The sequence below is a fragment of the Chelon labrosus genome (assembly GCF_963514085.1).
Source record: "Chelon labrosus genome assembly, chromosome: 3".
Classification (NCBI taxonomy): Eukaryota; Metazoa; Chordata; class Actinopteri; order Mugiliformes; family Mugilidae; genus Chelon; species Chelon labrosus.
Window position 1 is genome coordinate 24079368 of NC_140339.1, and position 24981 is coordinate 24104348.

General features: G+C 40.4%; 1 protein-coding gene across 4 annotated transcripts in view; it reads left to right on the top strand.

Moving 5' to 3' along the window:
• tcf12 (transcription factor 12) overlaps window positions 1-24981 on the top strand; it is a 71885-nt gene that overhangs the window by 30006 nt on the left and 16898 nt on the right. For all 4 annotated transcript variants that reach the window (XM_084540768.1, XM_084540769.1, XM_084540770.1 and 1 more), the window contains exons 6-12: window positions 4154-4215; window positions 6180-6312; window positions 6795-6847; window positions 22439-22535; window positions 22921-23060; window positions 23530-23671; window positions 23861-23931. In XM_084540768.1, the coding sequence (XP_084396894.1) occupies window positions 4154-4215; window positions 6180-6312; window positions 6795-6847; window positions 22439-22535; window positions 22921-23060; window positions 23530-23671; window positions 23861-23931 (698 nt within the window). The remainder of the gene's footprint in view (window positions 1-4153; window positions 4216-6179; window positions 6313-6794; window positions 6848-22438; window positions 22536-22920; window positions 23061-23529; window positions 23672-23860; window positions 23932-24981) is intronic.

The window sequence follows — 24981 nt, forward strand, 5'->3', positions numbered from 1 at the left end:
CTTACATTTATATTATTGATGGTGATTGCAGTAATTAAACCACTTTACTCGTGTTGCTTTTTGCATTTTCTATCTCTTGATGATGTTTTAGGGTAGGTAATGAGTTTCACTTCCTATCAGTCACTGCACTTTAGACTCATTAGTGGGCCTGTGACACAAAAAGAAAACACATGCGTAGTCTCGTGTCGAGCTGCTCAGAACAAATGGGTGTACTCAAGGAATAATAATAACAATATTAGGGCTGCTCTCGTTGTGAGGCTGCGATCATGCAGGCCTGCTCAGAGGAGGGGTGACAAACACGCCTAATAACGAGCCTGCAACACATGAAAGAGATTCATTCTGTTTTTTATTGCTTCTCTCTTTCTCCCAGCAGGTCTTTAATTTATAGGCTTCTAACTGAAAGGCTTCAATCAAGGAACGTCCAATTTTAACAAGTAGCTTTTAGTTTTGTTTGTTGATTTATTTGGAAATACACTTTATTTCAGTGACCTATTTTCCTCACAGTGAGTTACAGCTTTTGTGCGTCAGACAGGAGATTGTGTCAGTGCGTGATATTTTATTCAGCTAATTTAGGCTCTCTGCTTTGGAACTGGCCAACCCAGCAATATGCTCCACTTGATATATCACTTTGTTCTACTTTGCTTCAGCATCATAAGTATGAATTCTCCTGAAATTTGTGAGCAAATTTGTGTGAATCTTGTTTAAGCGGGGGTATTCTTGGGTTGTTACTTGTTTGTGAAGTTTAAGATGCTCGAAAAGGGATTTGAATTTCGGTGGTACACATGACGTAATGGATTGGCTTCAAAAGTGATGATGAAGAGAAAGACGTACGTGATTAGTTGAACTACTTAGTACTGCTAGATCTTCAGCCGAACAGTAAATAAACAAAGTGACGTGCTCAATCTGTGACCTCTGCACATGCTGCTGGTCGTAATCCAAGGGCAACATTGTGGCTGGTCCTCTGCATGCACTGCTGCACCAGTCTCTTCTTGCTGCCTGTTTCCTTAGAGTCAGTGCAGAGTCTGAATTGGGGACTGTCATGTCTTTAGCTGGTTGTGCTTCCGGTGCTGTTTGATTTTATTTGATTGTATACTTAAGTGTTGGAGACTATTCTGGTTATGTGTCTATATTAGTTGTTCTTAGCTGCGATCTGTGAAGTGAAGACCTATTCGGTGACAATAAGATGGTCTTCGGACATGGAGGAACTCATGAAATAAGACTCAGAGTGGGGCATTGTCTCAGGAAGCTTTGACTCCTTGTCCTCCTCTTTCCTGTAATGAAAGAAGAAACAGGAAGTGAGGATTGGCGTTGAGAACTGAGACAAACAGAGTGAGAGGGGTTAGTCACACCTTTATAGGTAAGCACAGAAAATTGAATGATGTAATCACACATGCGTGGTCCTATTCCTGAACAACAAGTTCTAATTTAAGCTCACACAGTGATATGTACAAACAAAGCACTGTGATCATTCGCTGGTAGGTTCCAACATATTTTCCTAAGGGATTTTTAAGTAGGTTTATGGATCCTTAGTTGGCCTTTTAACATTGTAGTGAATGTGTTGGTATCCCCACAAAGTGTGAGTCACATTTAGTCTAAACTAAGTGCAGCAATTTTTGGAGTTTACAATTAAGTAATGACTCAGAGAGGGAGGACTTTGTTTGATGCTGCAATCAGACGCTAAAGGTTTTTATGTACTTTAACTGCCTATACCACAGCCGCTGCTGCAGCTCCAACTGCTGCTGCAGCTCCAACTGCTGACTGTGCTGGTGACCAGGCCAAATCAGCAGTCTAAACACAGCTACTGACTTCCTGTTGTTTTTAGAACACCTGCATGCACCTGTCCCTTTCACCTAAAGCAGCCCCCCCCCATCCCCCACCCCACAACCCAGTCTCGCTTTAAATAACTCTGCCTCTAAAACAATATATTAACTACCACTAACAGTAGTGTAATCTATTCTCCCAGTTTAAATGTAGTGGCTACTTTTAATTATAGCTTGAAAAGTCCTGAACCAGTTCTGTCTAAATTCAGCTTGCTCTTAAATTCCAGTGATATGCACTTTCTTGGATTTAGCAAATCCAATTCTTAGTAGAAAGGGTCAGTCAGTGCTTTAAAGAAAAAAAGATTATTTTATCTGATTTCATCTGCGTTATTTGTTCATGCAGAGATTTATACAGAGTGGGACGCAGAAGTAAAAGCAGAGGTTAGAGCTGTGTTAACTGAAGGAGCAAGTTGAATGAATCCATATATGCTGTCAAATGTAGTTTAGTTTAAAAGGTTAAAACATTCAATAAACATTTCTCAAGTTATAGGTGCCTAAATGAAGCACATAAAATTGGTGCAGCTAATGTTATGAGACAGTAAGAATTTGTGGAGTCTCTTTGTCGTATTGTAGACCTCACAGCAGAACACATCTGTCTGCTGATGGCATCTGAAATTACAACAGTGACCATCAATTATTCACATCAGACACAGTGTGTGCGACAAAACACATGCTGGCTATGAATATTTAACTCTTACACTTGACCAGACCTTTCCCTCAGTAGACACTTTAGGGATCAAAATGAGTTTCGCTTCACATATTAAACAGAAAATAAAGAAATTAACATTCTCTGTCAGAAGAGATGTTTCATCATCCTGCCACCATAGGGAACGTTGGTGGTAACCGACAACTTAATCCTATTTCCTTTTGCAAGAGCGATGGCTCAGAACTGTATCACATTATTGTTACAGGAGAAGCAGCTTTGCCAGTTAAACCATCTTCCCTGATTTCCTCAGCCTGCTTCGTCTCTAGAGGCAGTCTGCACAGATGCAGAACAACTGTCTCCTGCAGGACTGCTCAGATAAGCACAACTGAATTCTCTTAGATGTGCCTCTGTTCACCTGCGCGTGTGGAAAAGCAGTGTTCAGATCAGTCATTGTGTAACAAAAGATCCAGGCTATGCAGGTTTTTAACGCATAAAAAAAAATATTTACCCTGTCCCCAGAGTAAACAGAATTTAGTTCCAACACTTGTGTCTGTGCTTGTAATATTTGGAAGCCTGACAAAAATAATGTACGATGCTGTTAAAGTTATTCATCATTCTCCCCGAGGAGCTCTCGTTTGTTTGTTTGTTTGTTTTTCCAGGGGACACTAAAATTGCTGAGTGTGGATATTGTGATGTGTATGATTCATGTGTGTTGTGTGCTTTAAGTTTTATTTTTCCCCTGACGGAGGCTTGGGAGCCTTCGGTTGAGGTGCGCACACCGGATGTGACACTGACAGAAGGACTCTGACAATTGTCACCCTATCTGTAATTAATTCATTGAAAATATGCTGAAGACTTTGTGACTCGCAACACAGTTTTACCGAAGTGCAGGTTTTGTTTTTGGTCTGTTTAATAGTTCCTAGTACATATAGTATATTGCACATTATATCAGGATCTGGGGGCTTTTTTCGACTGATAAGGCAGGCTGAACTGACGCTGAAACGGATGACATAAAATTAAATCAGTTAGTTCTTCAGCTAAATCATCCAACAGTCCCTTAACCTGTCCTTTCTTGTCTCTTTGTTTTTAGATTATTATAAATGATTACATGTTACATCACTAGAACAATATTTAAATATGTACATTGCTTGTATATAAGATGCTGCTTATATGCTGCTTTTCAGGGTTTAAGTTTTTATATGCTTCAGTGAAGACATCATCCTGACAGCAGAGGTGGAATGGTGACTGTAGAGATACTGGTTTATGTTGGCAGATTGACCAGGATGACATGTGAGGGAGGAATCTAAGCTCAGTTTTCAATGACAGCTACATTGGAGTATTTACTGCTTCAGTGTAGTTGTTTACTGTCTGTGCACTAGAAAGAGGGGAATATGTGGACATAACAGGTTTTGGTTTTCACTTTTGCAGTGGCTTGTAGGACTGGGTATCCTTAATATTTTACCTCTAGTTGGCATATGTTTGAAAAATGAATCCAAAGTTCTTATAAATCATTATCTGCTCATTCAAAAGAAGGTTGCTTGGTTTTGATAATGAACCAAACAGACATATTTACCACAAACCATGTTGCCAACACTGCAGAATAAACAACTGAATACTGCAGCTCGTTATTATGTGTTACTCCAGGTTTATTTAATATTTATGATTAGTGCTTTTCTGTGTTTCCCAGGTAAATCGGAGAGGGCTTCGTTTCTTGGCTTTGGGAGGGACACTGGAGCATCTGGCTGCCAGGTGAGTTTCTAATCACATGTTCAGTTCTAGTTGCTCCTAACAGACCCCTGTATATAATTAATATACTGTCTTAGAGATATTTTTCTTGAAAACGAGCAAAAGCTTTAAGTAGTCTCATACCAAGCAAAGAGGTATGATAAAACATCTATACAATAGAGTGAGCAATAAAAGCTCAAGGCATAACACGACATATCACCTAAAATAGATGTATTACGTGACTCATTTTTATTTCCACCATTAGTTTTTACTGCAGGTAAGTTAAAAATAGCCCCATCTCTCCAGATTATAGCTTTAGTTCAGATCGATAGATTTAATTTAAGCAACGTTTACCTACCATGACCCTTTCAATAAAGGGATTCCACGCCTTCTTTTCATGTTGTAAATTCTTGTCCAAATAAGAGCGTCTAGAACTGTTCCACAAATACAGAGAGACCACCATTATCAGGCGTCTGCCTCACTAGTCTTCCTGTTTGTAAGGCTGGACAAGATCATCTTAAATTTGTAACCTCAGGAGAAACTGGGCATATTTAATCCAGATCGTTCTCCTTCAAGTGTCTGTACTGATTGGGATCCTGCAGTCTGCAACACTTTAGAGTGGTTTGCCCAGGAGGAGCTTCTGTAACTTAAATAATGCAGGTCAGTGTCTAATCATAAATTTAAATAGCAGCTTTTGATCAGATGCAGAGAAAATTTGAGAAATGCACTTCTCATCGTTGCACTGAGGAATTTGTAAGAATGCGAGGTTTGTGTGGTGTGAGGGATTGTGGAAACTACTTGCCACAGGACAAGTAGCCATGTGGCTATGAAACAGTAGGATCTACAAAGTTCTTTCTATCAGTGCTCAGCTACACAAAGTATTTAAGCTGCAGGCATTTGAATTTCTGGTTTCTTGCATGGCTTCCTCTAAGTGAGATGCAAAAGCCCTCATCAATTGATTACACACATCGCAGCCATAATCACATGCATCCAAAATTTTCTTGACTCGTTAGTCATTCTTCTCTGAGTAACTACACCCCTAATAACTGTCCCAGACGCACTGTAGCTGCAAGGATTCAGTTGCACTGAGCAAAGGCAACAGCAGAAGTGGGTCTGGTGTGTGCAGTGTTAACGCTGTAGCTCCAATGACAGGTTGTCATTTCATAGAACCTGTGTTTATCTGCAGTTCTTCATGACCTACATTTTAGGTCAGAGAAATAATCTTAATCTTCTTTTATAGTGCACTTCATATGCATACTTACTTCTTATTGTCTGTGGTTATTACCAGTGCATTTGTTTTAAATTTACAAATCAAAAACTTAACATCCTGTTTGAATCATGTGTTGGAGTATTCACTGTGTCAAACATCAGCTTACAAAGGAGGATCCAAGAGGGCACGTGAGGCGAGTCCTTAAACCAACTCCTACGCATGAGTTGTACTCACTCACATGATCCTTGATCTCTTGGTCTGCAGCCGATTACTCTAATTAGAACAAGCTCTTAATTGGCCTCTTAACCCAGTTTGTTGTGGTAGTAGAGGTCAAATAGATATTGCTAACAGGATGACCTTTCAAAGTCTGGGACAGTCCATTCTGTCTGGCTAAATAAACGGGAGCTACATATCATATAGCAACTCATTCACAGTAGGATATGTTCCTTTAAAACAATTTGGGACTCCACTGTAACATTTTTAGCTTACTTTCTTTAGAATAATAGTTATGTAGGTCATTGCAGTAAACTCACTGTTAATGCTTGCATGCTTTTTACTAATGTATTATTTTGGACAAAGCATCTGAAGTTAAATGTTTTTATTACATTTTATTAATGGAGACTATTCAAACAATGTAGCTGGTGAGGCATGACATTACTCACTGACTAGAGAATTGTTATGTTTGCTAAAACCTAGCAAAGTAAACAATCAGTTTTGTTAATGCTAACTGATATTTTCCCTTAGTGTTAAGAATGTGTGTGTTTGCTTTGTTTTTCAGTCTTCTGTAAGGTCAGACATCGGGTTGGCCAGTCCTAGTCCAGTGACTACCTCAGGGAAGTCAGCTGCTCCGTTCTACCCCTTTACTGCAGCCAATCCCAGAAGACGTTCTCTACCAGATCCTCCTCCCATCGGTCAGTGGCATCTTAACGATAAAGAGAAAAATGCTCTGAAATGCCCTCATCAGAGACAAATGAAGCTTATACAGTATTTGAATGTGACACTGTGTTCCTAAAGTAGGTCAGGAGTTGATAAAGACAGTCTTAAATGCTCAACACAGAAATGTTGCTGCCTCTTTAGTCCAGATCTGGCCCACACATCAGTAAATCAAAATACTAAAATCTATATCAACACATGTTATTTTGGGATAGAGATATTCACTGGCCTGCTCCCAGTCAGGACTGTAACACTGCAGGCCAGGCTCCTTGCTGCCATGTATATGCAGTTGAAAACAAGTATACATACACTTATTTCTCTTAAAACATTTTCTTTTGTTGCTCATGTGAAAATCACACATAACGTTTTCCACCACACAATGGATTTTGTGTCATGGCTTGTTTACAGTTGTCTCTTTTTTTGCTTTTGAATGAGTAGATGTGCTTTCATCTCTCCACAGATCCTCTACAGACAAAAAAGGTTCGCAAGGTCCCTCCTGGCCTGCCTTCATCTGTGAGTGGAAGATCATCTACCTCTCATATAAATAGATTTCACAGTGAGCTTACCTAAACAAACACACACACATACACACGCGCACACACTCATGCGCACGCACACTCACACACACATATCTTTACTACATGCACGCACCATCCCTTTCCACAGTTGTGCACAAAGAGCGCTGTTGACAGCAGCACCACACTTCTTGAGTGGGAATTCAGTGGTTTGTGTTGAGCAGTGACAGCAGTGCTGCCTGTAAATTTACAAAGTTCTGACTTTAAGTGTTTGTTGTTTACATGCTTGCTGTTTAATCTTAGCATGCACAGGTCTCTGTAGGGTGCTTATTCTGTAGATGTTGGTTGTTTTTTCGGTGTGTGTCTACATGCGTGAATGTGTGTGCGTGCGTCTCTGCGAGCGTGGACCTTGAGGTGATTGATTTTCAGTGCTGCCCTGTCACAGTCTAGCCTCCTCACAGCCTCTCCTGGGAGAAAGAGAGGCTGTCAGAGCAGATCCCCAGCTCTGCTCTTTTGATGTTTAATTAGTCATTACGTAGCTGAACAGGAGGACAGACAGAGATTAATAGCACAGAATATCTGAAATTTCTATTGGTAATGATCCCGGTGGAGCAGAAACCATTAGGATGCAGAGAAGTGTGGAGCTCAGCTTGTATTTGCTCAGACAAGGGGGTGTTGGAGTTCATTAATATGCATAAATCAGTAAGTCAGATGTTCATTGTTAAAACCCAGGTGGATTGGCAAAGGTTTTATTAATCCTTGCCTTAAAGTCTGAAAACTGGTCGGAGACAATAATTGTTTTCTCTATAATGAGAAGCAACTGGTTAACCCAAATCCACCATTTTCTTTCCTTCAACAATAAAAGATTTACTTATTTTTTTTAGTGAGGGAGTCTGAGACTGGATTTGCCTTTCAGAGCTTTGATAATCGTCACCTCTACTGCTGTTACTCTGAAATTAAATATGGAACAGGCCACCGAACATAAAAGGCTGGCGTGTGTTTTGTTTCTGGATTTGTGTTTGAAAAGAAGTTTGTCAGAGCACGAGGGAGAGAAGCAGTCCCTGGCAGAAGCAGGAACGTGTGCTGCCTTCCTCTTAAGTAAGTGATATATTTGAGGTCTTGTCAGACGGAGGGAGGGGGGCAAAGAATGGTTGCCTCGCGGGTTACATCTCTTTGTTGTGTAAATGGACGCTGGGCTTTTATTTGTCAGTACTTAACACATGGGCGCAGGTGCGGCTCTGTGACTCATAAGAGTACAATCAAGCCGTACAATGCTAGATGGGTAAAAAGTGTGACAGAGCATGGGATAAAATACAGCTTCGTCTTGTCACTCAATACTGCTCAGAAGACAAAGCCTGGAGCTTGGAGGAATTATCCCAGTTAGTCTTTGATCCCATTTGAAAGAATATAGATGGTACTGTTGAATAAAGGCCTATAGGTCTCTTGTAACCTGCTGACAGAGAAAGGAAAACATAAAGCAGCTTTTTTTGATAGGTGGCATATGTGCAAAGTGTTTGAGTGGGAGGTTGTCTAGCAGCTTTTAGCGGGTGTTACGTTATTGGTATAGGACTAATAGAAAGCAAAGGTGAGGTCTGGGAGCACGCACTATTGGATGGTGAAAATGGTTACCAGTGGCCCTTAAAAATGTGTATGGTCCTTGTTCGAGAGAATGTAAGCTGCATGTCTTAGGATGGTTATCAGCCAAGACCCCTGTTTTTATTGCCGGCACCGACACTGGAAGCAGCGAAGGTGGCGTTGTGGAAGTGTCGAGGGGAAGGCGCACCTGGAGTCAGGTCTACTTTGCCAGAGGCAGCTGTGTGAAGAGCCTGCAGTGTACCTGTAAAGCATGAATGCAGCTGCAGATGCCGCTGAAAGCTTTTGGCTGTGTAAGCAAATGCAGGAGCCTCACCGGAGACCTGAATAGCTGCTTGATTTAAAAAAAAAATATATAAAATAAATAATCAACACAGAGCTTCCTATCATTATGTCTACTGCTGGGAATTTTCTTATTTATTTATTTCATTTTCAAATCCCCTATTTTTCCTCTAGCTTGTATTCTTGCTTCTCAGTCTAAAAATAAATTTAGGGGTTTTAAATCAGATGGGCAGCGTAAGTTACGAAGCCAAGCATGATGTGTGTGTGTGTACACTACATGATGGAGCTGAATCAAAATATTTATTGGAGCACATCCTCTGTGCATTTAGGTTTTGACACTGCACTGCTCCAGGATGTGAAGACTATCTAGACAGGCCAGCTGGTGATTGCAAACATTTAAATGTTTATAGGGCTTTTTCATCTTATATACAGACACCCTCCTCCCTCAGCCACACACATACTTTCCTCTGTGGTCTGCTGGTTGTGGGCTTGCAGACTCGGGATACTGCAGCGGTTGTAACTGTGTGATGTAAACACTTAGGAAAGTCTTGTTATTTTAAAGATTTATGGGAAATTGTTTTACTAAAAAGTCTTACCAACAGTTTTTGTGATATTCATAGCTTTCTGTTGGAGATAAATATTTTTATAGTGCTGAAGCAATGAAGCTTTTTCTTTCATTTATTGTACCGTAGAAACCTTGGCTATAATCGACCAAGTATAATTTGACTGTATAAACTGAGAGCGAAGGACAGCGCATGGACATGCTGATGGGCAGCTGTGTGGGCACCTGCCTGACAAGAGGACTGAACAAGGAGAGGGAGAAAGAGAGGCTTTTGTAGCTTGTGGGGGAAAGTTGCATCTTGTAGGATATTTATGGGAAGCTGCAAGGGCATGGTGTGTAAGTGTGTGTCTGCATGTCAGTTTGTTTGTGTAAATAGTGTGTTCCCCCCCCCCCCCCCTTGTCAGAGGCACAGTGGCTTGATGTGACACTTCCTCCCTGGCTCTGGTGACGGTATGACTGCAGGATGAGAGAAAGAAAGTGGTGGGCTGAGATTCAGTTCCCCTCGGGGACTTTTGCAAGCGAGAACCCTGAGTGTGGATGACAAAAAAGATTGACATTTGCTTTTGACAGATCACTCAGACACCCTTGTTTCTGAGAGATTTGTACTGTGCGAGCTGTAAGAAAGGAAGTCTGCTCTAGGCTGTGAATCTTAAGACATAGTAACGTTCCTCGCAGTGCTGTCTGGTGCATGACATTCAAACGGTATACTCTCTCTCTCTCTCTCTCTCTCTCTCTCTCTCTCTCTCTCTCTCTCTCTCTCTCTCTCTCTCTCTCTCTCTCTCTCTCTCTCTCTCTCTCTCTCTCTCCCTCCATACCCATCTGTCTTCAACAGCTCAAAGACAAGAGATGATAATACTGTACTGCAACAGTAACCTAATGTTCCTGTTGTTGAGAGAGTAGCTCCTTTTTGTTTCCTGCTTTGAGCCTTTACAGCCTGGGATGTCGTAACAGGCCTTGGTGAAGAGATGGTGGAAATGCATCTGTAAAGCCGTGTGTAAACATCCAGATACACCACAGGCCTTTTTATGTCTCCAGTAAATTTGGATTTCGGGGCCACCCAGCAGAATAGTATAAGGCTGCATGTTTGTCTTTGGTTACTCTGATATAAAACCACTTTCATTTCCTGATATAAAACAATAAACAAATGCATTTCACTCTTACACTGGGGGGGATGAACATGAACGTCATAAATGTATATACATATTACCTTGCATACAAGTAAGCAAGGTAATTAGAGAAAATATCAGGTGAACAATAATAATAATAATCATCATAATCATAATAATAGTAACAATTTTGGGTCTGCAAGTAGTATTTCTTGTAGATCTGAACACCATAATTACTCTCACTATCTACAAGTATAATAAAATGTAAGAAACGTTCTCAACATATTTAAATGGTTTTTGTTGTCATTTCTGAATGTTCAGAATTGTGAATTCACAAGTAAGAGGCTACGATTTTAGATTTAAATGTCATATATTGTCGAAAGTGCAGTTTCAATTTTGAGGTTTAGGTGCTATACTCTTTAAATATGTAGTCACTGCCTTTTAGCAATGCCCCCAGCATGGGCCACCTGGACCCCCTGGCGAGCCTTTTGTGTTTCCTTTATTAACCTTATTAACAAAACATAGAATAATTTTGTTCTGTAATAAATAGACCAAATATTATACTGTATTTAAACAAATCGCTTTGTCCATATTTTTAGTTAAGATGTTTTACACTAATTAAACAGGTTTTAAGAAATTCCTATAGCGTCTTTTTCTGATGTGCATAGCATAAGTACAGGACTTGTTTTATTAAATTGATTGGCTAATCTACTAAATCATTTATGTAGTGCTCTAAATGCCATGATTCACTCGTAGTTAATTTGATGCAGAGAAAAGTGATCGGAATAAGATTTAAAAATTGAGAATGAGAGGAAATGAAGTATAAATGAGATTTTTAATGATCAAACAACCACATGTGAACTACAAGCTTGCACATTCTGCCAAACCTGCTGATAATTAATAGGCATCTCTGCAGCTCAAAGCAGTTTTTAACTGCCTTTAGGTCAATGTACTGGTTCTACTGTTATCATGAAAAATGGTATAATTACATATAAAGTCACTAATCTTATCAAACCCTCCTTTATAAAAGTAGTTCCATGCAGACAAGCTCAGACAAGCCAACTGTACAGCACCTGTTCAGCTCAAGACGAAACAAATAATCATGTGAATGTTGGTGTTTCAGTACTGTTTATTAGGTCTGTTGTACTCAGTTACCAAAAACTGTGAATTTATTTTTAAACTGTACTAACTGTGCAGTCCTGCATTCGTGTAGGCTCTCATAACAGCATCTTTTTTCACTTGGACACAAATAGTCTATTGAGTTTATAACACAGCTGTAAATGCACTGGAATGTAATTCAAGTTTGTGTGGAGCCCCTGAGACGTGATGAGTGATCTACTGTATATCTGCAGGTTGTTTGTTCCACAGTGTGCTGCAGTGAGTGGCTAGCTTTGCAGCAGAAACATTAAAGAATGGGAGTTACTAACTTCAATGTGTATTGTCAGTGTTGTGGCTGTTGGGTCCGGTTATGTTATTGTAGGTGATAAAATTGTTTATCACAGTTTGTCAACTGGCAGGGGGCAATGTTTTAGTCTCTGACCTGACCCCAGTTAGTGAGCTCCCCAGAGATGGCCTCATCAGATGCCTGATTAGATAGACACTCTTGGTTTGACGGGGTGATGTTGAACAGTCGCAGCCACGTCTGGGACCCTGGGCTTTTGTGTTTATCTTTGTTTGGGTTGCTGAAATTTACCACTGACATTAGACTCTGCTGATAATGAAACAGGCAAACAAGCCAGAGGCCTGAACCCTTTCATCTGTGAGGAGAACAAGGAGTTAAAAGGACAGAGAGTACAAAAATAATGCTCAGATGAAAGTCATTACTCACATTCTGGCCTGTTGTAAATTATTCATGTAGGCCTTGCGTGAGTTTACGGCATTAATGCAAACCTTGATTTCAGATCGTTGGCAGACTCAACAACACAGCCTGTCAACAATGACCAAGGTAGAGTGTTTGTTATTTAGCAACCTTCTGAGCCTGTCTGCTGTGACCTGGAAAGTACATCAATGAACCACGTGACGCTCATGTAGAAGCTAAAGATGTCCCGGACCCCGGTACTGAGCTGTAGGTCAGAGGTAAAGTGTATAAATTATCTCAGTCCTGTGTGATGTTGACAGCTTTTGATTGGAAGTTCAGTGTAAGATGTGTATGTTGGTTTGTTTCTCTTGTTTACCTGTTGTCAAAGAGCCTCATTTCATATGTTATGTAATTTATTAGCTCAGGGTTTGCCAGGGTGAACTATTAGAGCACTATTATGATGAACAAAAATAAAACTTCATAAAATCACTGATATATTTTATAAATGGAACAGTTTTTAATTCAGAAATTGATGATACAGACAAAATATACTCAATAGTGAACGTTTTGTCCCACTGTGCTTAAAAGTACAAGTCATGAGGCCAAAGTTATATTAAGAACGAATGAATAATTGTCATCCTGCAGTTACTTAATTCAGTAAAAGTTTTAGAGCTGGTGTACATCTACTAAGCTGTGTATAGCCTTCATGCAGACTTGTATTATGATCAAAAACAGTGCTTGTTACTTTTACACCATTGCAGAATCCGGATGAGCAGGACTGGTACAACGTTCCTGCTAATGATTACCTCCATCTACACTGTAATGTGATTTAAATTAAATGATTGTCCATAACATGCACATTTTGTACCAATGCTCATCCAAATTAATAATTAAAAAGGTTTCCATAGCTAAAACTGTAAATAAGTTGAAAGAATGAAACGCATGCACCTATGACTCACATATACTGTGGCTGACTAGCGATAAATAAAATCAGTTTAAACAAACAAAGGATTTGAAAATGCTGATTGATTAGTTGAGTTTGTTAGATGAGTGAAGCAGTCCGCTTTATTTTTGTCCTCATTTTAAGCTTACTATATAGCTTAATATGTAATTTTTTCTGATTAATTATTCTGTGGGTGGACAAACTAATGGGCTGGGCTGCTTCATGAAGGCTGTGGAATTTTTGACCTAGAGCTGAGACGACATGTTTAACAGCTGTGGTTGACAGTCTCAGAATCTCAAGTAGGTGGCAGTCAGTCAAGTTCATTTAAATTTCAGATTTATTAAAGTTCGTGATGCCTCATTACTTACTACACACACATACACACACACACACACACCTATACAGACTCTCTCTGCACAACTTCTTATATGTCTCTTACTGAGATCTATACTGTATATATCTGTAAAAGTTTGTGCCATCTGTAGGTAACCACACACCTCTTACACCATTTCTGAGCTACAGTTTCAACTGCTGAGGGGTATCATTAGTATGAACAGAGAAAGAGAAAAGCACAACCTATTCCTCAGCGCTTTTGAGACAAAAGGGGCATTTAGTTGACTGATAGCCTATCAACCTGACCAGTCAAGAGTTTTGTTGAAACAGTGTATACAGCTGTGCAGCTGAGCTCTTCTACATGTGCACGTTTAGCCGCTGCAATGTTTCTCTGAAGTCGGTCAGACAGGTTTATCTTTGCTTTTCTTCTTTGCTCAACTAAGCATTCTTTGCTCAACTATTTCTGTCATCATCTCTGTTATGAGAGAAAAAGTGTTGTAGCATTAAAGCAGGAACTCACAGAACTGTTTTTGATTGGATGCGTCTGAGTCTTAACAAAAGCGTCCATGACAACTTCACATTGTATGTATGTTGTACTCCGGGCATAGTGATGAATAATGTAGAAGGGCTCAATGCTGCTGTCTCTAAGCTTCGCCGACTCCCTTGCAAAACAAAGAGGCCGGTCTCTTTTACTCATCTCTTATTGCTCATCCACATTTGCATTTAATCTGTTCAAGTTCCCATCGACTTTTTTTAAATACCACTGGAAGTAACAAGTAAAGCTGGCATTTGTTTTTAAAGCATTAATTAAGGAGTCACATTTTAGATTTGCCATTGATTTCAGACACTTACTCATACAGGCCCACTATTCATTTGGTTAGGCAGGACTTGCAGGTTTTGTAACCATACAAGTGTTTTTAAAATTGATTGTTATCATGAGTAGAATTATGACATTTAAAAGTTACAGGACAGATGTGTAAGAATGCGACATACACTCTATGTATATCATTTAAGTTTTATTAAAGCTTTAATGAGTTGTAGTATTTGATGATTTGATCATAGTTTGTGAGCAAGGGTCACATTTAATATAGGAAACAACACTTTAGCTGTAGTTGTCACGAGTAAGTCAGGATTAATGTGTTACCTCAGTTGACCTGTTTTGATGTTATCATGTAAAGACATTGGTAAACTGTCAGTTAAACTGTAAATTAGCCTAAATAACTCAAACTAAAACTTTTATATTTGTTCACTTGCCTGTTCATGAGGTACATGCACTAAATCTTAACTTCATGAAAGTTATGGTAATCAGTATATGTGTTAAATAACTGCTATAGGCTAAATAACAGAAACACTTTCATCTTTAATTCAATCCAGTTTAACAGCTCCCCAAACAACATCCTCCAAAGTGATCATACAGTTGAAAACCACCTGTTGTACACACACAACATAAACTGAACATTGTTTGCGCTGGTTATTTACATTTGAATTTGTAGGCCTTGTAGTCAAGACACTTAATCATGCTTACCATGATTTGAGATAGACAAAACATATGCCATGCACTACTAAAGGGGAACCTGAAACCTTAATGTTATAAGAGTCTTCATCAATCCATTCATGATAAAGCCAGGGGTTTGGTAAGGTGACGGTTTGAATTCCCCATGCACCCCCTTCCCCAGTCTCCGAGTCAGACCTCCCTAATTAGAAGCAGAGCTTCTTACAGGAAACAATCTTCCCGTCGGATGACATCACCGCTAAATCTATCCATGAGATGGGGGTGACCTCAGCTTGTGGATTTGCTCTGTGTTTTTCATCTCGCAAACAAATCCCAAGAAAAGCACCTTGCGATGACTCGAGTGTCTCTAGAGAGGATAGTGTGAACAGTTGGGTGGAGCTGAGTCTTCACCTCCCAGACCGATGCTGATTGTTGTACACATTATCAAGGCTGTGAATTGTGTGTCATTGTCATTATCAATGGGCCAGTTCAGATCTTACATTAAGATCCGATCTGGGCAATCCTATCACAAGTGGCCAACTTTATGTACATGTGTTCAGACCTGGCATGAACATGCGTCTCCAAATGCATCTAAAGATCTGATCTCAGTTTTGCGCTCTGTATGCAAATAAACACTGACATCATCTGGGGAGCAGTAGAATATTGTAACAGCTGACGTCTCTAATGGATCTCTACCGCTGCTACAGAAAAATGAACAGCGTTGTTTTAGGTGTGTGCGTAATGACTTTGGCACACACATTAAGTTATTATTTATTGATCTCCACCCTGACGTTAGTTAGACCTGCACAAAACTCAGACGCTGGAAATTTCCATACACACTGTAATCTCTGGTAATACAGGTAAGTAAAGACCGGTGAGTGAGGAAATACACGGCTCATCATACGTCAACATGACCGCATCAATAATTAATGGCATGGTTATACATTATTTAATGATAGAATCACACTCATGTACTCATAATAAATACTTTCATTTGAAAATTCTTACTTTATTTATTTTTGTTTAATTTCCAGCTACCAGGATAAAATATTTTAAAATTCTGTCATTACTAATGCACAATCATCACTTATGGTGCTTTTTTATGTTCAGGCGACCATTTATAATAGCAGTCGTGTGTTTTTTCCTGAATGAATGAGGCAAAACTCCACAGGAGCACCCCTGTTGAGTATAAGCGATTTTTAATGTGGCTCGGGAAGTATTGTGTGCACACTATCAAAGGAATGCGGACACATGCAGACCGATGCGACCCAGACCACCTCCAAATGTGGTCAGAGATCAGATCTCCCAAATGCGGTCTCAATATGTCCTCGGGGTGTTCACATCTTTCATTTACATGATCGCATCGGCCAGGTAGGATCTTAATCCAAGGTCTGAACAGGCCCTATGATTTATAAAGTTTAATTAAATAAATTTGACGGCACCACGGTGCTAGCTGTTGAAGAAAGGGACTGGTGTGTGTGTGTCTGTGTGTATCGGTGCGTGTCTGTGTGTGCGCTAGATTTTCTAAATGAATGCCTATTTGTCCCTGCTTTCATGTATTTTCCTCACAACACTGTGCTGTGTGTCTGGACTTGTTTTAGACCCCTTCAAACACTTCTATCATGACCATTTTCCTTAAAGCATCAACTTGAAACAGTGCCAGATATAAAGCGGTAACAACATGCAGAGCCAGTGTTTTGGATGAGTTTAAAAGAGTCCCAGAGAAGAAAGGGGGATAAATAATAACAGTACTAAAAGGAAAAGCATAATAAGGGCCTAGTTTTCTTAGGGAAGTGGAAGCTTTCATCTTTCTATAACAGTAATGTTCTCAATGAGTCTGCGGGCCTGTGTTTAGTCCAGCAAGCTTCAAGTGGTGCACATGAAAGGCTCCAGTCTGACTGTACAGTCACTGGAATATGGTATCTATCCCCTCCTTTCTTCTCCTCTCCTTTGCTCCCCTCTCCTCCTCCCTCATGATAAAGGTAATGGGGAGCTCTGTGGCTTGCAGTGACAGTAAAACATGGTAAAATGGCTGTCAGTGTAATGCTTCCCCCCAGTCTGAGGCCCCCAGGGTTTAGGAAATGGAGCATTATTTTCCTGTTCCGACGTCAGAAGCCAACCCCTTTGCAGCTGTTGCATGCTTTACAACTCTGTGTTTACAGGCACTTCAGCTAAAGGTCTCACTCTGCAAAACACCAAAACTGTCATCTTTCACATTTCATAAATACACTCCCTTATTCCCTCGATTTGGACTCTTGAATACGAACCATTTTTTGTTCCTACATGTTGAACCTTCACTTTCTCTCACTAATGACTCCTAATTGATATGTGAGCCACGTGTGGGAACTGGTAAAATGTGTTGCCAGATGGCTGTGTTCTTACAAAAGCCATATTTCACCTCACTGCCTGTAGACTCGTTTAATCATCACAAAAACAAAAAGATTAGGCACTCGGGATTAAAACGTGTGGATGAGAACAGGCTCTCTGCACTTATCCAGGCACTCGCCTTTGAATTACACATGTTAATAAAATCCTGCTTAGATGGAAATTATTTCAGTTCCAGTTTGTTGGGTTTTTTATGCCTGGAATTAAACATTTTTCTGTCTCTTTCTAAATCTGCTCACACATTTGTTTTCTGTCCCACCCACTTCCCTTTATCTTTTCTATACCCACCTCCCCGCCGCCTCCCTTCCCCCCCGCCCTCTTCCTCTTTGGCTCAGCACTTAGAGGCTTAAGAGAGGAATGTACCACATGAGCCACTCCCTTCTTTCGACCACCCCTTCCCACAGTGTGGAATGGTACAGTCCTGCTTTGCATAAGTTTCCTCTGAGTGGGTCCTGTGTGGAGGCCAGTACTGAAAGAATTATTAGTCCCTTTTGAGCGGTTTGGATGTATGTCTAGAGAGAAAGCAAGTGTGGCATTGTAGTGTATCTTTATCACTCAGATTTTTAAAGCTATAATGTATTGCGCCTACCCTGTCCCTGGAATGGGCAGCAACTCTTTAATGTATTACTACAACGGGAAATCGGTGAGTAGTCTCTTTGGGAATGTGTGAGTGTGTCTAAAACAGAGGGGAGCTATAAGAAGAGTGCATGTGTGCATGTGACTGGTGAATCCCTCTGACTGTCAGTCTCGGAGTCCTTGTCTTTCAAAATGTTTGAAGTTTTGTGCTCCTTTTAAGATGGAAGCAAGTGCTCATCTCTCTGTGTGGATGCATGTGCCTGAGGCTCCTGTGTCTGATTTTTCCATTACATCAGTTGAAGCTGTGCGACAGTACATGTAAAATAATACAGCTCGAAAGTCTTAACTGTGTATTTAGCACGATTCCACTTTGCGTACCCCAGCTCTGTGTAGGAGCTGACCTGACTCCAAAGTAAATATTCTAGGCTACACACAGATAAAGTTGTGCCATTTTTAAACCTTTTTTTTTTCTCATGCACAGAATGAAACGGCGTGGCAGAAAGTTTTTTTGCTGTCTTGAATTTATTTTTACTGGCTGGTTGCTTCAGCTCCGAGACTGGGTTGAAATAATAACAAGTGGGAGTCTGGGAATGATTAAGGCAAAGAGGCTGCCTGTTGAGGTTAGACTTTCCTGTTTGCAGATTGAGCTCCAAGCACCAGTGTTGCTGTTATTCCATCTGTTTTTAATCACTTTGGTATTGTTGATGCCACAGGAAGCCTAATGTGATTTCTGAATTTCTCTGTAATGACTTCTTTGATTTTTTTTTCTATGTTTTCTGTGTGAATACCCTTTTTTTTTTTTTTTTTAAGTACACGCATGCTATACGTGTGTGTTGGCTGCACTTGGTGGAGAAGGAACTGTTGAACTGAGTTTTCCCTGTTTTGCATAAACATGTAGGCGTAAAGATTGGTTGTGCTTGTGTTGCAGGAAAGTGTTTCTCCTATTTTTATGGTTAAAAACAATCCAGTGGGCTTATGAATCTGCTCAAGGACACACTTAACAATGGCTGAATGAGCTCTGTAATGCATTTCAGTAATCCTTAAGTAATGATCCTGTCATAAGTAAATTACACAGGCAGATTTCCACCTGTCATTGCCTGTGCTATTTTTGCCATGATAGAAAGGGCACATGTGTTTGAAAGTAAAATAAAGAGGTAAGTCTTTTTATTATATTGAACCGAAAAGGTCATCTTCCTCAGCCTTGTGTTTCAGCTTTCCTTATAACCCATTACGGCATTTCCCTTTTTGTTCCCAATGCACACAAGATGACTTTGATCTTTTTTCATATTAAGTATTAACAGGCTTGTGTTACAGTTGGTGATGGCGAGAAAATTGATAGCATGTGGACAGAATGGGCAAACTTTATGATCAAAAGCACTTGTTAAACAACCAGCATCAACTTTTTTCTCTCCCTGTTTTCCATCCGAGGAAAAAAGAAAGACGGTGCTGCTCATTCTTTGCATCAACTTGATCCACATTAATTTGTTATAATGCAGAGTTGCATAGCAGGCTCACCATCTGGAGCACTGGGAGAATTCACAGTGGGCCATTGGCTTGTGAGCTGGTGGCACGGTACCAGTACAGATGGAGCTGCTCACTGATCTTTCTTCCGTTGCCTATTAGTGAAAAAGACAAAATTGAAGCGAAAGTCTTGAAGTGATTGTTGGACTCTTTTTGTGTTTTTTTTCGTGGAAAGTTTCTCCCCTACACGTACAACAACATAAAAGCAAATCCTAAAATACGTCTTCTTTAAAGAGGGACACCAGTTTTTGTGGTGCAACAGGTTCTGTCGTGCGTTCTAAAAACTAATCCTCATGTTCTACAAATGTGCACATGTGTTGCTGTGCTGGAGCATGCATGTTAATCCAACTCGAAGTCCGAGTGGGGGGTAGTGTGTTTGTGTGTGTGGGTGTTGACCTATCCTATACTGTGCAACACTATATTCAGCACACATAATGTGATTATGTGATATGTGATTAGTTAGCAAGGTCATATTGCCAAGTATTTGTGGCATTTATGTGGAAGGAAGGTACTGTTTTGACACTTTTGGATGTGAGATTGTACACATGGATGTAAGATTTTACAGTTTTTCACGTGTTTTGACTTTTTTATTAGTTAAATGTTTTAATGTTTTTAAGGTGGCTGATGGGATTGACTGCAGGTTAGAGATACTGTGTTATTTTCTTTCCATGCTCATCGTCTGTTTTTCCTCTGTGGCTGAATTTTTACTTAGTGTGTATGTGCATCTCCAAAGTTTTAATTTGTATTGTTTACATCTGAATAAATTTAAATGTGAAGAGCATTTCTTTCTATATGTCAGACTAACTTAATCTGTCAGATGATGTGCCAGTGAAAGTGAGTCTTTGGGTAATGTCACAGTTTTGTGCATGAAAATACCGAGACCTTTATTTTCCAAAAAACATTGGCAAGTATCAAACACAAATATTGAACAACGCCCCTCTAAGCAGGCTGAGCTGAGCAGGCATTGTGTCTTTCATTCACACTAAGCCTCGGAAGATTTGGACTTGAAACAAAATTCCCCAGTGTTATGGTTCGATTCCAAGTAATGACATACCGTGCAAAAACAGGACGCGCCATTAGGAGTGTTTGAACTCTTCTCTTAAAGTTGTCTGGCCGCCTGATTTTTTTTCCCTCTTTTGTATCATTTTTTTTTTTTTTAAACTTCTTTTCCCTTCCTGTTGTTGTGTTACATCAGTCGTGGTTGTCAGGTCGTGTTTTAACGTTTGATATATTTTGATCGGTGTGGCATGAACTTCAAAGGCAGGTGCCACAGGCTTGGAGACACGTGGGAGGATGTTCAGGATATAGTCGCTCAGTTGAGATTTGCGTAGTTACAGAACTGAACTAATAACTTGGTGTGGTATCTTAAGAGGAGGTCAAATTGTTACCTCATTGTTTGTCTTAGTACAGATATAAATAGGAAAATAAGTTGAGATTCATCCCATGTAGGATTATTTTGTGATTTTTTTGCAATATCTATAAATAAATGAATGCTTCAAACTTTAACAGTTAATTTTCTTTAAGCATTAGTGTCTGGTGCTCACATAACCGATGTAGGTCTGTGTTGGTGTGCTGATCAGTGTGAGTGACGGCTTTTAATTAATGGCCTTGTAAAAGGAAACCCAGGCGGGCCCTCTCCTCCATAGGCTGGCGGAATGAGGCACCCGGTGTTTGGAATGGTTTATTAATGCTTTGACTGGTTAGCCCAGGGTAAAAAGGACAATTAGCATTATCCGCTGCCATATGCTGCCCATTGAGCGTTCTGACAGAGGCAATAGACAAAGCCCGGGCTCCCGTGTGAGGCTAACCTGAGATCTCCATGGAGCCACTATCAACTCTGGTCACATGTGTAAGCCAGAAGACCCATGAGAGCTCCACCCCTCCCTGAGCACTTTAATTACACACCCAGACAACAACGCACTGGAGTCCTGCTCACTCAGCAAACAGCGCTGAGTCTCACTTAAGTCTCTTTCTGCTTTGACTTTACGTCCGTGTGTGTGTAAGTGAGTGTTTTATATGTACTTCCGTCGTGATGCATATTTTCCCTCAGCACTGCGCCGTAAAACATCTTAAGCAAGTAAACAACCTTTGCGGCCGTCATCACATCCACATGCATTAGTGCCCAATTGTGAGGAGTGAGCTGTCAACATCAGAGTGTGAAATGAGGTCATTAAAATCTTGCAGCGTGTGGGACAAACTGGAAATGTGCAGGTGGAATCTAGCTGGCAGGTCTGGCTCTGATTAGCATTACACGACTGTGGGGTCATCCAGTCCTGTCTGTGGGAGGCACAATTCGCCCAAACCCTTTTCCTCCCCCGTGCTTTTCTCCCTCACCCTCGCTCCTTCCATCTGGAGTGGATGAAGTCAGAGACCACATCACTGGTGTTTGGCCTTCAGTCTCTTTGATCCGACCGCCTAGCTTGGCACACACTCACAGCTGTACAACAGCGTGCCCATTGTGCCTCTCCTCCCCACCACCACCACCACCAGCTTGCAGGTACAAATATAAAGAAAGCAGAGCAGGCTGTTTTTCTGCCATTTATTTGATTTCGACCTCTCTGGGAAGGCTGTAATTTGCCAGGCATTTAGTCTATGCATGTAAGCGGGTATCATTATACTTCCATTAGAGGCTGAGTTGATCTGAAATGCAAATACTCTTGATAATCCACTCCTCCCTTCATGAGCTTGATTGCTTGCTAGTCATTAAAGTGTGTGTGTGTGTGTATTTGTGGCTTTAGAGGTATATACACCGCACTAGCGTTTATACGCTTTATGTGCGTGTGTGTGTGGGATCACATACTTCTGTTATTAATTGTTTAGTGTTCTCGTGCGTTTTTGCTGAAATGTTTACATCATCGGAACTGAGATAAGAAAGTCATACCATACTTGACAGTGATACGTTGGTATGCCACACTTAAAATGATAATCAGCTGAACAGATGCCACATTGTTTTTCTGTATCGTGGGCCATTCTGATAAGACCTATGTTCTCACGGCAGGTGTACGCACCATCTCCAAACTCGGAAGACTTCAACAGAGATTCCCCTTCGTACTCTTCTCCTAAACCTTCCAGCAGTATGTTTGCGACTTTCTTTGGTAAGTTCAAAGCAAGTTTCCGTGTTTACTCTTTGGTTTTGGATTAAAATGACTTTCTCTTTTATTTTTGCATTGAGTCTGTCAAATCTGTGTATTGTGGATTAGATGGACTAGACTGAGTTGTTTGAGCAGTATTTAGTAATGCTAAATCTTTAACTCAGTATGTCTGACTCCCAGACACAGATAGACTTTATGTTGCTTTTAGCTTTTGTGTTGTCTCAGCTGTGTTCAGGACAAGGATCATGTTCATCATTTGTATTCCTTGGATGACCTCAAGTTGTAAGGGTAGAGTTGAAGGTTTGCCGCTGTCTGGCACCGCATCAAAACATGCTGTTGCCTTCAGTTTAAATAAATTGTTCTAAATTGACTTATTTATTGGTATTAGATGGTACCCACAGTTCATCTGACCCATGGAATTCATCCAATGGGATCAGTCAGCCTGGCTATGGGGGCATGCTTGCAGGATCTTCATCTCACATGCCGCAGTCAGGAAACTACAGCAGCCTGCACTCGCACGACCGATTGGTAAGCAGCATGACTCACTAAGCTCTGTTTAAGCACATGAATGGTGGTAAATGGTTGTTAGAATCTTTGTTTTGCAGACTTTTGTAAGAGATGTTTGTATTGTTGAGCACATACAACACGTAACTTCTTTTTCGGCCCTGCACTCCCTTTGCACAGCTTCCACAGTGTGTGTGTGTCTTAAGTTGTTGTCTGGTTATTATCAGTGAAGACACTGGTGACCCTCTTTGTGTCAGTGTTTGATCTGGTCTTGTCTGCCTGCTTGCTTCAGCTGGCAGTGCATCACAGGGAGTCTGCAGATGCTGCCTGCCCTCTCTTTATCTCTGTCCCTCCCCCCAGTAACTTTTGCTCCATCGCTGCCTGGGAGGTGTCAAGAATTATAATTTAGAGAATAAATATGCTCTTTCTGTCTCTCTCTCTCACACACATTTATGTTTAGGAATACAGCATTTCGGTTTTATTTTTCTTCCAGAATTACCCCGCACACTCAGTCTCTCCAGACATCAATGCCAGTCTTCCTCCAATGTCCAGCTTCCACCGGAGCAACACCAGCACTTCGCCATTCGTCACTGCAGCACACACCCCATCCGTCAACTCAGCCGATGGGGTCATGGGTATGTTCTTATGTTAACAGTTCAGCTACCTGCTCAGAATGACTAATTCACCGACCCAGATGTAATCATAGCTCAACGTCCGTTCTGTAAAGGTAGCGAGTCACGCAGTTGGACAGCTGCTCTGTGTACAGTACCACTCTTCATTTGTCTAAGTTTGCTATTACAAAGCTCCCCTCTGTGTTTTTCTAGCTGTTGCAAATCGGGGGAACGCCACTGGAAGCTCACAGACTGGAGATGCACTGGGCAAGGCTTTAGCCTCGGTGAGTTACCACCCCACTCTTAACTTGGAGTCCAGGTCACTGTGCCATGCATAGGGAGAATTACATTGGATTAGATCTAGAGTAGTAGTTGGAATTAATTGTGGTTTAAAATGGAAAATGTATTCCCTGTCAGAATTATTTTCTGGGTAGCATCATCAATGTGCTTTAAGCATTTTGGTCAACTACAAAGAAATATTCATATCTCTCCTTAAGTCTCATCTGATCAGGATGTGAAACAATAACTGATGCCTCGCACTTTTCATTTTTCTGCAGATCAGGATAGAATAATGGCCCTTTTTTGTCTCTAAAGAAGGTGACCTCAGTAATCATGCAGGGAATTAAATGTTTGACTGACTGCTGATTAAAAAAGCTCAGAGGACATGTTTGTAGTTGTTTTTTGGTCTAAGCCTGGATAATTGTCGGCTTAAACTAAGAGTAGTCAAGAAAGGCAACTGTACATTAAAAATGCTTCCAAAGCCGAAGGATTACACTTCCGTTTTATAAAAACAGCGGTGGGTATCTGTGACATCCTGTAATGGTTCAATCCTTTAGATTATTTAAAGTGCTCTGAAAAAAAAAAAAGAACGGTGGCACCTTCAAATCTGGAAAACAAATTCAGTGTTAAGGGCAAGAGCTGAGACAAGGGGGGGAACATCACAGTTAGAACTGAGTGAGACTGAAAAAAAATAAGCATGTCTTGACTATAGTATTGTAAAAGGTGCAGAAGGTAAAATAGCATAATGAGCATTTCTTATGTTATCTACTCTTGAAATGTATTTGCTATTTCCATTCATCAGACGAGGTGTGCTTTAAGTTAAATTCTGCTTTTACATCTCCTTAATATTTCACCAAAATATTCTCAAATGTTATTTAACATGTTGCATAGACATATTATTACCATTAATGTACTGGTATTATGCAAAGCAACATTTTAATTCTGTGCATTTAGAGGGAATATTCCTTAGTGCGAATCCAAAATATGAGACTTCATGGATGGTAATAACAAATTAAGTCCTTTATATTTGCAGACTCAATACCATTAGCATGACA